The 15,247-nt window shown below is 48.5% G+C and overlaps 2 protein-coding genes across 5 annotated transcripts in view; one reads left to right on the top strand and one right to left on the bottom strand.

The window, feature by feature from the left end:
• Positions 1–13,441, bottom strand: part of CAPZA1 (capping actin protein of muscle Z-line subunit alpha 1) — a 144,436-nt gene extending 130,995 nt beyond the window's left edge. The window contains exon 1 of the mRNA XM_063955388.1: positions 13,307–13,441. Within this exon, the coding sequence (XP_063811458.1) occupies positions 13,307–13,345 (39 nt within the window). The 5' untranslated portion in view covers positions 13,346–13,441. The remainder of the gene's footprint in view (positions 1–13,306) is intronic.
• Positions 13,442–13,448: 7 nt separating this feature from the next.
• ST7L (suppression of tumorigenicity 7 like) overlaps positions 13,449–15,247 on the top strand; it is a 271,485-nt gene continuing 269,686 nt past the window's right edge. The window contains exon 1 of one of the 4 annotated variants that reach the window (XM_063955386.1): positions 13,449–13,669. Coding sequence is in view for 1 of the 4 variants with exons in the window: in XM_063955384.1 (XP_063811454.1) it covers positions 13,859–14,027 (169 nt within the window). In the remaining 3 variants the exon portion in view is untranslated. The other 3 variants (XM_063955385.1, XM_063955384.1, XM_063955387.1) reach the window with 3 other exon arrangements.

Below are 15,247 nucleotides of genomic sequence, written 5' to 3'. Positions count from 1 at the left end.
ATAAACACACCTTTTCTGAAAGGCCCCAGAGGCTGCAACACCACTAAGCAAGAGGCAAACTGAGCTCTCCAAACAAGTCAGGGACAAAGTTGTTGAGAAGTACAAGTCAGGATTGGGTTATAAAAAAAAAATAAAATATCCAAATCTTTGATGATCCCCCGGAGCACCATCAAATCCATCATCTTCAAATGGAAAGAACATGGTACCACAACAAACCTGCCAAGAGAGGGCTGGCCACCAAAACTCACAGACCGGGCAGGGAGGGTATTAATCAAAGAGGCAGCACAGAGACCAAAGGTAACCCCTGAAGGAGCTGAAGAGTTCCACAGCAGAGACTGGTGTATCTGCGCATGTGATCACAATAAGCCGTACACTCCATAGAGCTGGGCTTTATGGAAGAGTGAACAGAAAAAAGCCATTACTTAGTGTTAAAAATAAGAAGGCATGTCCTGAGTTTACCAAAAGGCATGTGGACGACTCCCCAAATGTATGGAGGACGTGTTCTGGTCAGATGAGACAAATTTAACTTTTCGGCCACCAAGGAAAATGCTATGTCTGGAGCAAACCCAACACATTCCATCACCCCAAGAACACCATCCACACAGTGAAACATGGTGGTGGCAGCATCGTGCTTTGGGGATGTTTCTCAGCATCAAGAACTGGGAAACTGTTTTGAGTCGAGGGAAAGATGGATGGTGCTAAATACAGGGATATTCTTGATCAAAACCTGTTTCAGTCTGTCTGTGATTTGAGACCGGGATGGAGGTCCACCTTCCAGCAGGACAATGACCCGAAGCATACTGCTAAAGCAACACTTGAGTGGTTTAAGGGGAAACATTTTAATGTGTTGCAATGGCCTAGTCAAAGCCCAGATCTCAATCCAATTGAGAATATGTAGTCAGACTTGAAGATTGCTGTTCACAAGCGGAAACCATCCAATATGAAGGAGCTGGAGCAGTTTTGCCTTGAGGAATGGGCAAAAATCCCAGTGGCAAGCTCATAGAGACTTATCCAAAGCGACTTGCAGCTGTAATTGCCGCAAAAGGTGGCCTACAAAGTACTGATTTCAGGGGGTGAATAGTTCTGCATGCTAAAGTTTTCTGTTATTTTGTCCCATTTGTTGTCTGCTTCACAATAACAATAATAATAATAATACAAAAAAAAAAAATCTTCAAAGTTGTAGCCATGTACTGTGAATGAAATGATGCAAACCTTCAAAAAATCCATTTTAATTCCAGGTTGTGAGGCAACAAAACATGAAAAATGCAAATGGGGGTGAATACTTTAGCAAGGCACTGTAATACTCCTTTCACACAGCAGCTATAACCCGGTAAATTGACGTTTTGTAAGCCTTCCAAAACGGTTCTAGCTGCGGTGTGAAAGGGCCACTTTGAATTTACTGGTTACAGATTACTGGTATTTTAAAACGGTTAAAAAGCAGGGTCCTACACGGTTCAGACCCATTTCATTGTGCAATGTGAAAGGCTCTGAAACGATATTTCCAAACCACAGAAGGTGATAGGCTGTCTCCAAGTGTGATGTCACCATGCAGAAGCAGGAAAATAAGAATTTACTTACCGATAATTCTATTTCTCGTAGTCCGTAGTGGATGCTGGGGACTCCGTCAGGACCATGGGGAATAGCGGCTCCGCAGGAGACAGGGCACAAAAATAAAGCTTTAGGATTAGGTGGTGTGTACTGGCTCCTCCCCCTATGACCCTCCTCTAAGCCTCAGTTAGGATACTGTGCCCGGACGAGCGTACACAATAAGGAAGGATATTGAATCCCGGGTAAGACTCATACCAGCCACACCAATCACACCGTATAACTTGTGATCTGAACCCAGTTAACAGTATGACAAACGTAGGAGCCTCTGAACAGACGGCTCACAACAATAACAACCCGAATTTGTTTGTAACAATAACTATGTACAAGTATTGCAGACAATCCGCACTTGGGATGGGCGCCCAGCATCCACTACGGACTACGAGAAATAGAATTATCGGTAAGTAAATTCTTATTTTCTCTAACGTCCTAAGTGGATGCTGGGGACTCCATCAGGACCATGGGGATTATACCAAAGCTCCCAAACGGGCGGGAGAGTGCGGATGACTCTGCAGCACCGAATGAGAGAACTCAAGGTCCTCCTCAGCCAGGGTATCAAATTTGTAGAATTTTGCAAACGTGTTTGCCCCTGACCAAGTAGCAGCTCGGCAGAGTTGTAATGCCGAGACCCCCCGGGCAGCCGCCCAGGATGAGCCCACTTTCCTTGTGGAATGGGCCTTGACAGATTTAGGTTGTGGCAAGCCTGCCACAGAATGTGCAAGTTGAATTGTGCTACAAATCCAACGAGCAATCGTCTGCTTAGAAGCAGGAGCACCCATCTTGTTGGGTGCATACAATATAAACAGTGAGTCAGACTTTCTGACTCCCGCCGTTCTTGAAATATATATTTTCAATGCCCGGACCACGTCCAACAACTTGGAATCCTCCAAATCGTTAGTAGCCGCAGGTACCACAATAGGCTGGTTCAGGTGAAACGCTGACACCACCTTAGGCAGAAAATGAGGACGCGTCCGCAGTTCTGCCCTGTCCGTATGGAAAATCAGATATGGGCTCTTATATGATAAAGCCGCCAATTCTGATACTCTCCTGGCTGAAGCCAGGGCCAGTAGCATGGTTACTTTCCATGTAAGATACTTCAACTCCACCGATTTGAGCGGCTCAAACCAATGGGATTTGAGAAAATCCAAGACTACATTAAGATCCCACGGTGCCACTGGGGGCACAACCGGGGGCTGTATATGTAGTACTCCTTTTACAAAAGTCTGGACTTCAGGAACTGAAGCCAATTCTTTCTGGAAGAAAATCGACAGGGCCGAAATTTGAACCTTAATGGACCCCAATTTGAGGCCCATAGACAATCCTGTTTGCAGGAAATGTAGGAATCGACCCAGTTGAAATTCCTCCGTGGGGGCCTTCCTGGCCTCACACCACGCAACATATTTCCTCCAAATGCGGTGATAATGTTGTGCAGTCACCTCCTTCCTGGCTTTTACCAGTGTAGGAATGACCTCTTCCGGAATGCCTTTTTCCCTTAGAATTCGGCGTTCAACCGCCATGCCGTCAAACGCAGCCGCGGTAAGTCTTGGAATAGACACGGTCCCTGCTGAAGCAGGTCCCGTCTTAGAGGTAGAGGCCACGGATCCTCCGTGAGCATCTCTTGAAGTTCCGGGTACCAAGTTCTTCTTGGCCAATCCGGAGCCACTAGTATCGTTCTAACTCCCTTTTGCCGTATAATTCTCAGTACTTTTGGTATGAGAGGCAGAGGAGGGAACACATACACTGACTGGAACACCCACGGTGTTACCAGAGCGTCCACAGCTATTGCCTGAGGGTCTCTTGACCTGGCGCAATACCTGTCCAGTTTTTTGTTGAGGCGGGACGCCATCATATCCACCATTGGTTTTTCCCAACGGTTCACAATCATGTGGAAGACTTCTGGATGAAGTCCCCACTCTCCCGGGTGTAGATCGTGTCTGCTGAGGAAGTCTGCTTCCCAGTTGTCCACTCCCGGAATGAATACTGCTGACAGTGCTATCACATGATCTTCCGCCCAGCGAAGAATCCTTGCAGCTTCTGCCATTGCTGTCCTGCTTCTTGTGCCGCCCTGTCTGTTTACGTGGGCGACTGCCGTGATGTTGTCCGACTGGATCAACACCGGCTGACCCTGAAGCAGGGGTTTTGCCAGACTTAGAGCATTGTAAATCGCTCTTAGCTCCAGTATATTTATGTGAAGAGACATCTCCAGGCTTGACCATACTCCCTGGAAGTTTCTTCCCTGTGTGACCGCTCCCCAGCCTCTCAGACTGGCATCCGTGGTCACCAGGACCCAGTCCTGTATGCCGAATCTGCGGCCCTCTAACAGATGAGCACTCTGCAACCACCACAGAAGAGACACCCTTGTCCGTGGCGATAAGGTTATCCGCTGATGCATCTGCAGATGTGATCCGGACCATTTGTCCAGCAGATCCCACTGAAAAGTTCGTGCGTGGAATCTGCCGAATGGAATCGCTTCGTAAGAAGCCACCATCTTTCCCAGGACTCTTGTGCATTGATGCACAGACACTTTCCCTGGTTTTAGGAGGTTCCTGACAAGTTCGGATAACTCCCTGGCTTTCTCCTCCGGAAGAAACACCATTTTCTGAACCGTGTCCAGAATCATTCCCAGGAACAGCAGACGTGTCGTCGGGGTCAACTGAGATTTTGGAAAACTCAGAATCCACCCGTGTTGTTGCAGCACTAGTCGGGTTAGTGCTACTCCGTCCTCCAGCTGTTCTCTGGACCTTGCCCTTATCAGGAGATCGTCCAAGTAAGGGATAATTAATACGCCTCTTCTTCGCAGAAGAATCATCATTTCGGCCATTACCTTGGTAAAGACCCGAGGTGCCGTGGACAATCCAAACGGCAGCGTCTGAAACTGATAATGACAGTTTTGCACCACGAACCTGAGGTACCCTTGATGTGAAGGGCAAATTGGGACATGCAGGTAAGCATCCTTGATGTCCAGGGACACCATAAAGTCCCCTTCTTCCAGATTCGCTATCACTGCTCTGAGTGACTCCATCTTGAACTTGAATTTTTGTATGTACAGGTTCAAAGATTTCAGATTTAGAATAGGTCTTACCGAGCCGTCCGGCTTCGGTACCACAAATAGTGTGGAGTAATACCCCTTTCCCTGTTGTAGGAGGGGTACCTTGACTATCACCTGCTGAGAAAACAGCTTGTGAATGGCTTCCAATACCGTCGCCCTGTCAGAGGGAGACGTTGGCAAAGCAGACTTTAGGAACCTGCGAGAGGGAGACTTCTCGAATTCCAACCTGTAACCCTGGAGATACTACCTGCAGGATCCAGGGGTCCACCTGTGAGCAAGCCCACTGTGCGCTGAAATTCTTGAGTCGACCCCCCACCGCTCCTGAGTCCGCTTGTAAGGCCCCAGCGTCATGCTGAGGGCTTTGCAGAACCCTGAGAGGGCTTCTGTTCCTGGGCAGGGGCTGCTTGCTGCCCTCTCTTACCCCTTCCTCTGCCCCGAGGCAGATATGACTGTCCTTTTGTCCGCTTGTTCTTATAGGACCGAAAGGACTGCGGCTGAAAAGACGGTGTCTTTTTCTGTTGGGAGGGGGTCTGAGGTAAAAAGGTGGATTTTCCGGCAGTTGCCGTGGCCACCAGATCCGATAGACCGACGCCAAATAATTCCTCCCCTTTATACGGCAATACTTCCATATGTCGTTTGGAATCCGCATCACCAGACCACTGTCGCGTCCATAAACTCCTTCTGGCAGATATGGACATCGCATTTACTCTCGATGCCAGAGTGCAAATATCTCTCTGAGCATCTCGCATATAAAGGAAAGCATCCTTTAATTGCTCTATAGTCAATAAAATACTGTCCCTATCCAGGGTATCAATATTTTCAGTCAGGGAATCCAACCAGACGACCCCAGCACTGCACATCCAGGCTGAGGCGATGGCTGGTCGCAGTATAACACCAGTATGTGTGTATATACTTTTTAGGGTTGTTTCCAGTCTCCTATCAGCTGGATCCCTGAGGGCGGCCGTATCAGGAGACGGTAACGCCACTTGTTTTGATAAGCGTGTGAGCGCCTTTATCCACCCTAGGGGGTGTTTCCCAGCGCGCCCTAACCTCTGGCGGGAAAGGGTATAATGCTAATAACTTTTTTGAAATTAGCAATTTTCTATCTGGGTTAACCCACGCTTCATCACATACATCATTTAATTCCTCTGATTCAGGAAAAACTACAGGTAGTTTTTTCACCCCCCACATAATACCCCTTTTTGTGGTACTTGCAGTATCAGAGATATGCAAAGCCTCCTTCATTGCCGTGATCATATAACGTGTGGCCCTACTTGAAAATACGTTTGTTTCATCACCGTCGACACTAGATTCAGTGTCTGTGTCTGGGTCTGTGTCGACCGACTGAGGTAAAGGGCGCTTTACAGCCCCCGACGGTGTCTGAGACGCCTGGGCAGGTACTAACTGGTTTGCCGGCCGTCTCATGTCGTCAACTGATTTTTGTAATGTGCTGACATTATCACGTAATTCCATAAACAAAGCCATCCATTCCGGTGTCGACTCCCTGGGGGGTGACATCACCATTATCGGCAATTGCTCTGCCTCCACACCAACATCGTCCTCATACATGTCGACACACACGTACCGACACACAGCAGCTGAGCAGGAAAATGGCGCTGTGTGCTGAGGAGAATAAGCCCCGCCCCCTATTTTGGCGGGCTTTTCTCCCGGAGTTTTAGATATCTGGCATGGGTTAAATACATACATATAGCCTCAATGGCTATATGTGATGTATTCTTTTGCCATAAAGGTATTAAATATTGCTGCCCAGGGCGCCCCCAGCAGCGCCCTGCACCCTCCGTGACCGCTTGGTGTGAAGTGTGTGACAACAATGGCGCACAGCTGCAGTGCTGTGCGCTACCTTCATGAAGACTGAAGAGCCTTCTGCCGCCTGTTTCCGGACCTTCAATCTTCAGCATCTGTAAGGGGGGTCGGCGGCGCGGCTCCGGGACGAACCCCAGGGTGAGACCTGTGTTCCGACTCCCTCTGGAGCTAATGGTGTCCAGTAGCCTAAGAATCCAATCCATCCTGCACGCAAGTGAGTTTAAATTCTCTCCCCTAAGTCCCTCGATGCAGTGAGCCTGTTGCCAGCAGGACTCACTGAAAATAAAAAACCTAAAAACTTTTTCTAAGCAGCTCTTTAGGAGAGCCACCTAGATTGCACCCTGCTCGGACGGGCACAAAAACCTAACTGAGGCTTGGAGGAGGGTCATAGGGGGAGGAGCCAGTACACACCACCTAATCCTAAAGCGTTATTTTTGCGGAGCCGCTATTCCCCATGGTCCTGACGGAGTCCCCAGCATCCACTTAGGACGTTAGAGAAATAAACTGGAGGAAAAACATGAGAGTGAAGAAGCATTTTTTTTCCCCATATAGAATACAGTTTAAAATGGCAAATTGGAGTGATGAGGAGGTTAGGGAGCTGCTTAGGATGAGAGGGGATGAAGAATTTGCTAGACAAATCACTGGAACAGTGAAGGATGCAGTAATCTACAAAAACATGGTAAAGATGCTTGAAGCTGCTGGGTTCCATCGTACGACTAGCCAAATGATTAATAATTAATTAATGAATAATAATGTGTGGGCGAGAAAAGTCCATTTAAAATGACAACCACTGTTTTATATGGGAGAAACGGGTTCAGTGTGAAAGGTACCAAAACGGTAATGAAACGTGAAGGGGGTTTAACTGCTCAGACCCGTTTTAAGAACCGTTTAAAAAACCGTTTCAAATGCAGGGTTTGCGACGTGAAAGCAGCATAATTCTAAATTTACCTTAAATGTATTATTGGTTTAGTGGTTCATTAGAAGTAAAAGCATAAAAACATTATGTTTCAAGAATATTGAAATACTTTGCAAATAATTTCTGTATAGCACTATAGGTAAAACACACCTATAATTCCAGGTATGTCATTAAATTTCAGTTGACTGAAAGTAGAATTTCTCAAGAGGAAGTACTGAGCCAAGTTAATAGTTTCTCCTGCGAGTACAAAGAATTCCAGCAATACTGGTGTTGAAACAAACAGATGCTAACTTCTCTATTACTGATAAGTTCAACAACAAACAGAAAATATATACTTTAAAAGGGTATGGGTCGCTGGGTTGACAACTTAGGTCGACAGTCATTAGGTCGACCACTGAAGGTTGACATGGGCATTAGGTCGATATGCACTAGGTCAACAGGTGAAAAGGTAGACATGAGTTTTTTTTACTTTTTTTTTGGTGTTGTTTTCTCCGTAAAGTGACGGGGAACCCCAATTAGTGCACCGTGTCCCCTCGCATAGCGAGCGAAGGGAAAGGTGCCTCGCTGCGCTCGGCACAGGTTACCGTTCCATTCATAGTCCATGTGGATCATCAAGTTTAGAAAAATCCCCAAAAAATAACAACAACAAAAAGAAGTGAAAAAAGCATGTCGAACTTTTGACCTGTCGACCTAAGCTGTGTCGACCTAACAACCGAATCCCCTTCAAAATAACACCATAGAAAAAGATGGACAGTTGATAGTATAGGCTACCAATTATGGGGCTGATTCAGAGATGGATGCAGTTAGCACAGCTGCTCCTTCTTTATAACAATCCTATAGGACAGGAGAAAACTGGGTGGTCTTCAGTATGCCGGCGGTCGGGCTCCCGGCGACCAGCATACCGGCACCGGGAGCCCGACAGCCGGCATACCGACACTTATTCTCCCTCGTGGGGGTCCACGACACCCCTGGAGGGAGAATAAAATAGTGTGGCACGCGTAGCGCGCCACCGTGCCCGTAGCGTGGCGAGCGCAGCGAGCCCGCAAGGGGCTCATTTGCGCTCGCCACACTGTCGGTAAGCCGGCGGCCGGTATGCTGGTCGCCGGGAGATCGTAGTGAACCCGAGAAAACTACATTCTCAATATTAAAGGGTAAACAACTCCAACACATTAAAGAGGCAATACAGAGAAACACCTCATGATTTAATCTCCTTCATGAATATTTCAATTCAAAACTTTCACCATATTGAGAGGTCTCTGAGTGTACTTTGAATGATTTAATATGTTTAGTGTATTTAAATATATTCAGATGTAATAGGAATAATAAGCAGTAAAAATGGGTTTTATTGAAAGATGTAAAATAAATGATATCAAAGCCTTTGGATTTGCAATGTTACAAAGCATTAAACATGGTTGATCAAGGTTTCTAATACATAGGAAAGTTACACAGTATTAATATAAACAGGATTATTATTTTTTTCCAATGGGGTCGATTCAATTCGGCAAGTTAAGAATAGCGCCGGGAATTAGCTCCCGACGCCATTCAATTCAGCTAAAGTTAAGTCGGCGAAAGCCCGTTCTCGCCGACTTAACAGGTAGTTTTGTCGGGAGAACGGGCATTCTCCGACTTAACTACCCGCAGCGATGCTGATTCCCGACAGAATCAGCCTCGCGCCGGCCGAGCGGCAGCACTTTTGTCGGTTTTCTTCTCTCACCCCCCGGGGATGAGAGAAGAATTCCCGACAATTGCGGGTAACTAGCAGCTGAATTGAATAGCGTCGGGAGCTAATTCCTGGCGCTATTCTTAAATTGCTGAATTGAATCGACCCCATTGAAACATTTACGCCAAAAAACATGGTTTAAAAAAAAAAAAAAAAAAAAGGGTTTTTTTTTTTTTTTTTTTACAGATGAGCAAGTTCGGTTTTACTCTGATTTACTTGGTTCTCAAAACTGCATCTTATTGGCTCACGGATGTCTCATGTTTTGGATAGCCAATAAAATGCCGTTTTGAGAACTGAGTAAATCCCGAACATTATGGTGGTCAATCCCGGGATCGGAGGGATCCCGGGATTTAGGGCCAAAAACGGCCGGGACTCAATCCCGGGGATTGAGGGATCAGCGTTGAGCGTCCACAGGATGCTCAGACGCTGCCCGGCTTCCTCCTTCCGGCTCAGGATGAGGTCACGCTGCGCCGTCAGCCATGCACTGAGGGAGTGCAGGAAGAGATCCCCACCCGCTCGCCCATGGTATACAGTTAGTAATGTGTGCGGGGCGGGCGGGGTAGGGTGAGGGGGCGGCCACACACTTAAAAGACAATCCTGGGATTGCCCATTTTTCAATCCCGATTCCCGGGATTGAAAAAAATGGCCCGGGATTGGCTTCCCTACCGAATATGCTCATCTCCAGTTTTCTTAAGTGTCCCTCCCCCCCCCCAAGTCCTGCGATAAATATAAAGAACTTATATAAAAACGCCATCTATGAGTCGCTTATCTATGTGAGGGTAAGAATCAAATATTTCATACAATTTACATAACTATCATTAGCAGTGATTACATGTATTATTGTAAAATGTAAGTGTGTAAAAAAAAAACATCTGAAATTGCAAGGCGTTTCCCACTAGTACTTATTCTGGCAATACAGATTAATTAGACAGTTAGACATAAAGAAGTAAGCCGTGTAGAGATCCAGATTTCTTTTTCTGGCCTCTGGTCTATTATTAGAAGAAACCCAAGGAGTGGACACACACACAGATAGAAAAACTGCAGCCTCTGAAAGTGAACATGTACTACACAGCAATACAGTAACCCTATGGCCATAGCGTGAAACCAGAGCTTATGACAAACGTGCTGAGACTTGCTACAAAAACTTTGAACAAATTTAAAAGATCAAATCTGTTCCTGTTACAGAGCGTCTACTAGTGTTCACTCTAGGAATTTTTTAGGGCAGGGTGCTGATCACGGGTAGGGCACATTTTTCATTCGGGAGGGCACATTTTTCGTTCGGGAGGGCACATTTTTCAGTTAGAAGGGCAAAATTAGGTACATACTATAATGCTTGGTCCTCCCATTCCCACATGATAAAGAATGGGCAGTGCGCGCCAAAGGCGAAAATTTAGGGGCGTTGTTTTTCGTGGGGTTAGGGGCATGGCCACATAATAGTGGCAATTCACATTACACCACACAATAGTGCAGCTAATACACACTGCACCAGGTAGAACCTCCTATACACACTGCGACAGGTAGAGCACGTTATACATATTGCGCCAGGCAGAGCACATTCTACACTTTGCGCCAGGCAGAGCACTGAGACACACTGCGCCAGGTAGAGAGCACTGAGACACACTGCACCAGGTAGAGAGCACTGAGACACACTGCACCAGGTAGAGAGCACTGAGACACACTGCACCAGGTAGAGAGCACCGAGAAACACTGCACCAGGTAGAGAGCACCGAGAAACATTGCACCAGGTAGAGAGCACCGATAAACATTGCACCAGGTAGAGAGCACCGAGAAACATTGCACCAGGTAGAGAGCACCGAGAAACATTGCACCAGGTAGAGAGCACCGAGAAACATTGCACCAGGTACAGAGCACCGAGAAACATTGCACCAGGTACAGAGCACCGAGAAACATTGCACCAGGTACAGAGCACCGAGAAACATTGCACCAGGTAGAGAGCACCGAGAAACATTGCACCAGGTAGAGAGCACCGAGAAACATTGCACCAGGTAGAGAGCACCGAGAAACATTGCACCAGGTAGAGAGCACCGAGAAACATTGCACCAGGTACAGAGCACCGAGAAACATTGCACCAGGTACAGAGCACCGAGAAACATTGCACCAGGTAGAGAGCACCGAGAAACATTGCACCAGGTAGAGAGCACCGAGAAACATTGCACCAGGTAGAGAGCACTGAGAAACATTGCACCAGGTAGAAAGCACTGAGACACATTGGAGGAGGAGGGGGGGGGGGGGGGGGGGTAGATGGTTCCGCACACACATAAGACAAGGGGTAGTGGGGCCACACACAGGGGGTTGGGGGGGCAGGAGGGCACAAGGTGTCACACACACGGGGGGGGGGGGGGGGGGCGCACAAACCAGGGTGAGGGGGGTAAAGTGTGCCACACACAAAGGCTGGGGGTAAATGGGGTCACATGCAGGGGGTGGGGGCAGGATATGGCAATGCATTAAAATACATGTTCATTATTATGTGTATCTACTTACTCACACTCTGGCAGCTGAGGGTCACACTCCGGTAGATGGGTACGCTGGCCAGTGGCACTGGCTGGTGGGGGTTGCCCGCGGGTGTCTGGCCATGCACACAGAGAGGAGGGAGGGCTGGGTTTGCCTCGGCGGGAGAGGCAAACCCAGCCCTCCTGTCTCTCGCAGAGGAGGGGAGATGCGGCGGCTGACAACTAAGGACGGACGAGGTGGGCGGGCGGGACGGACGAGGTGGGCGGGACAGATGGGGCAGGACAGACGGGGCGGGCCGCGGAGGTCTCTGTCTCTCATGCAGGGAGACAGTGTGACTGTGATTAAGCACACTGGATTACTGCAGTAATGTGTCCGGTGGCTTGGCGGGGTCCGGCGGGCAGCAAAGTGCGGGGCGGGAGGGCGCACACAAATGGGCAGGGCGCATTCAGGTGTCTAAAAAAGGGGCAGGGCGCAGCGCCCTGTGAAAGACACCTAGAGTGAACACTATCTACAACCACCTATTAGTAGCAAACTGCAATTGCAAAATCTTTACAGCCAATACAAACCAATGACACAAAACACCTTTTATTTAACGTGTTGGAGGTAGACCTAAGGAGCAGCAGCATAACATATATAAGCAACCCCATCTGTGACACCCTTGTCTGTCACCCCTCCCCTTCAGCATGTAAGCTCTCACGAGCAGGGCCCTCTCCCCTCATGTAATTTTCCTTCTCTTATTAGTCTATCTTCTACTCCATGCTCCCTACAATAGCACCTAACCCTCAATTTCTGCCACCCTGATGCAGCTATTTTCTATATCATGTACTGTACGTGTCCTGCATTGTCATGTACTTTAAGTTGCTGTTTTCTTGTTTTTCCTATTTGTTTAGGTACTTTGTTAGGTGCTACTGAACCAGTGCGACGCCATATAATTAATAATAATAGGTTATATAAAGGAAAATGAATTTAAAAGTGATGGATGTGATGTGCCTTTCTGATACGGCACATTGCATGTTTTGACTCGAACCCCATAGAGATGAAGAAGAAAACTTGCGACGTTGGTGGTACTGCAATCTGTGTGCACTCATACATTGCAGCGATGCACAGCGCAGGAACTTAATTCCCCCCACTGTGTGGGTGTACGAGGAGTTTAGAAAGCAAGAAAGAAAAAGTCACTTAAGCACATCATATTGACCAACACAAGCCGACTATGAGATGAAGGTAGGAATGCGTGCCACACGCTGGTGCTGAGTGGACAGTACAGGGCTGCACCACCAATTAGTTATATACACAAAACAACTGCTGCTGTGACACATACTGCACGCACTGTGTAACCCAGAGGCTGACAGCTACACACTGATATCGGGGACTACGGCAAAAGCCTGAGCAGTTGGGGGTCTCCAGTGAATGCAGAACAACAAGACCCAGCATTCCTTGGCTGACAGGACAAACTGGTACTTGTAGTTCCACGCCATCTGGAGAGCACACGCCTGCTACAGACTTAAGTACGGGACTGTCTCTATGGAAGTTTTGTCTTTACATGACTGGCGAAGGAGAAGTGTTACCCAGCTGAATGCCAGGCCCATGTATTGCCGCCTGCACTCTGCCAGTGTGGGTGTTCGGGCGCAGGGTGATGGGACGACTCTGCTGTATCACCCCAGGGCCTTTGGCAGGCTGCACCCACACAGCCCCATAAGATGCCATTGCCGCGGATACCTACCTTCTCATCCTCAGACACCCGATCCTCATAGTCAGCCATCTTGGCTTCAACTGTCCCAACCCCAATGGGAGACCGCAGGGCACCACGGTAAGGGAGGGCGAACTTCCGGCAGCAAGCGGAAGTGTGTGTCCTGCCTTGTCGCCATGTTACTACAGCCACCACAACATCGTACTGTAAAGCGATACTATCGACCGGTGTCTGTGAGATAGCTGCCCCAGTACTACCGATTACAGCGCACACTGCCCGTGCTGTCACATGTAACGTTATAGACGTCTGCCAGCGGTGTTATTACACTGCTTTCTGATCATCAGAACTGGCTCACCCGCTGTAGAACTACAAGTTCCAGAGAAAGTGGTGCCAGAGGTACGCTGGCCGGACTGTGTATGTAAGAGGTCAGTGTAGATAACACTAGTGTCCCGCTGCACTGCACGCAGTATGCACACACAGTACAGTCGCCCTGGGTCTGAACTCTGAAATACCCGCCAGTCTCCCCCGCCAATCCCGGCCCACCCCCGCCCCCTGCCACAGCCGGTGACAGAGGAAACAACAAACATGGCGGAGCCTCCGAGTCCCGGCGACCCCAGCCCTACTCGTGTGGCTCGGCTGAAGGCTTGGTTGTGTCGGCACCGGGGGTACGCCTGGCTTCTGCTCCCTGTGGCGGGGCTGTTCGTCCTCCAGTACTTCCTAGCGCCACTCCGCCTGTACAGGACCGCGCTGGCCGGTGAGTGCTGCCTGCTGCTGAGCCTGGCTGTAGGCCGCAGGGCTGCTACTCTGTTACCTAGCAACGGGGCTCCAAGTCTGTTCCTCTGGTTTCTGTCCTCCTGGTCAGGCTGGGACTTGTAGTTTTACAGCAGCTGGAGAGCTTACGGGTGCCACCATTCATCCTAGCCTACTGTGCTGTCACCGGGGCCTGCCTTCAGCTGTCTGCCTTTCACAGTACAGGAATCATAACAGGAGGGATATATAGATTAATAAACTGCTGCTACTGCTCAGGCTATAATGGAAGTTACATATATTTCTCTTTAGAAAGATTATTCAACTCTAGAGTGTATGTAATGCCCCATACACACAGGGCGACTTGTCTTTTGTGATAAGCGATCACAGATCACTCAACACACATTGCTATACACACAGCGATGTGTGCTGAGCGAACTGTGCTAACCAGTGTTTTCTTATGCACGTGCTAGGCAATGTAACTAGATCTTGCCTGCATGTGCAAAAGATCTGTGCGGGCGATGGTGATGTGCAGGACCGCACATTGCCATCGCTATGGGGTGTACACACCGACCGATCAGTGCTTAATTTCTAAGCAATCTAGACAGATCACTTATACCCCTTTCACACAGCCCAAAATTTCCCGGGTTAAAACACATGAACGCGCATCAAACGGGAAATTTCTCAGTGTGAAAGGGTACAGGGACAAAATCCCGGGAATTCTGTCCCCGCATTTCAACCCTGCAATCGACCAGGGTTGGTCTGACTCCCGGTATGTTCCCTGGAACCTGGACAGTGTGAATGGTGCAGGAACATGTCCCACCTTCCCAGGTTGCCTCTGCTGATGCTGATTGGCTATTTTGGGCACTTCCTGGTCTTGTGTTTTTTCTGAGACGCTCATTCTCAGAAAATGCAGGGCCATCCCGGGTTCAGTATGAAAGGTGCAGACCGGGATGTCTCGGCTCCAAATGCTGGTATAAACGGGCCCAACCCGGGAATGTCCCTGCATGAGCCCGTGGCAGAATTCCCGGGTTTAGGCCCTGCATTTCTGGTGTGAAAGGGGTATTAGAAAATAGGCAGACATTGCCTCATGTGTATGGGGCATTAGATTATTGCAAGACAGCATGGATGACGCTACAGGGGCGTACACACTTACCAATGTGTGCTGAGCGATCTAGCACAGAATGCTCACGCTCAGCACACTGTGAGGTTTGCTGAGCTAGGGGG

This window comes from Pseudophryne corroboree, chromosome 2 (genome assembly GCF_028390025.1).
Source record: "Pseudophryne corroboree isolate aPseCor3 chromosome 2, aPseCor3.hap2, whole genome shotgun sequence".
Lineage (NCBI taxonomy): Eukaryota > Metazoa > Chordata > Amphibia > Anura > Myobatrachidae > Pseudophryne > Pseudophryne corroboree.
The sequence above is the reverse complement of the archived record's forward strand: the minus strand, read 5'-3'. Positions and strand labels throughout refer to the sequence as shown.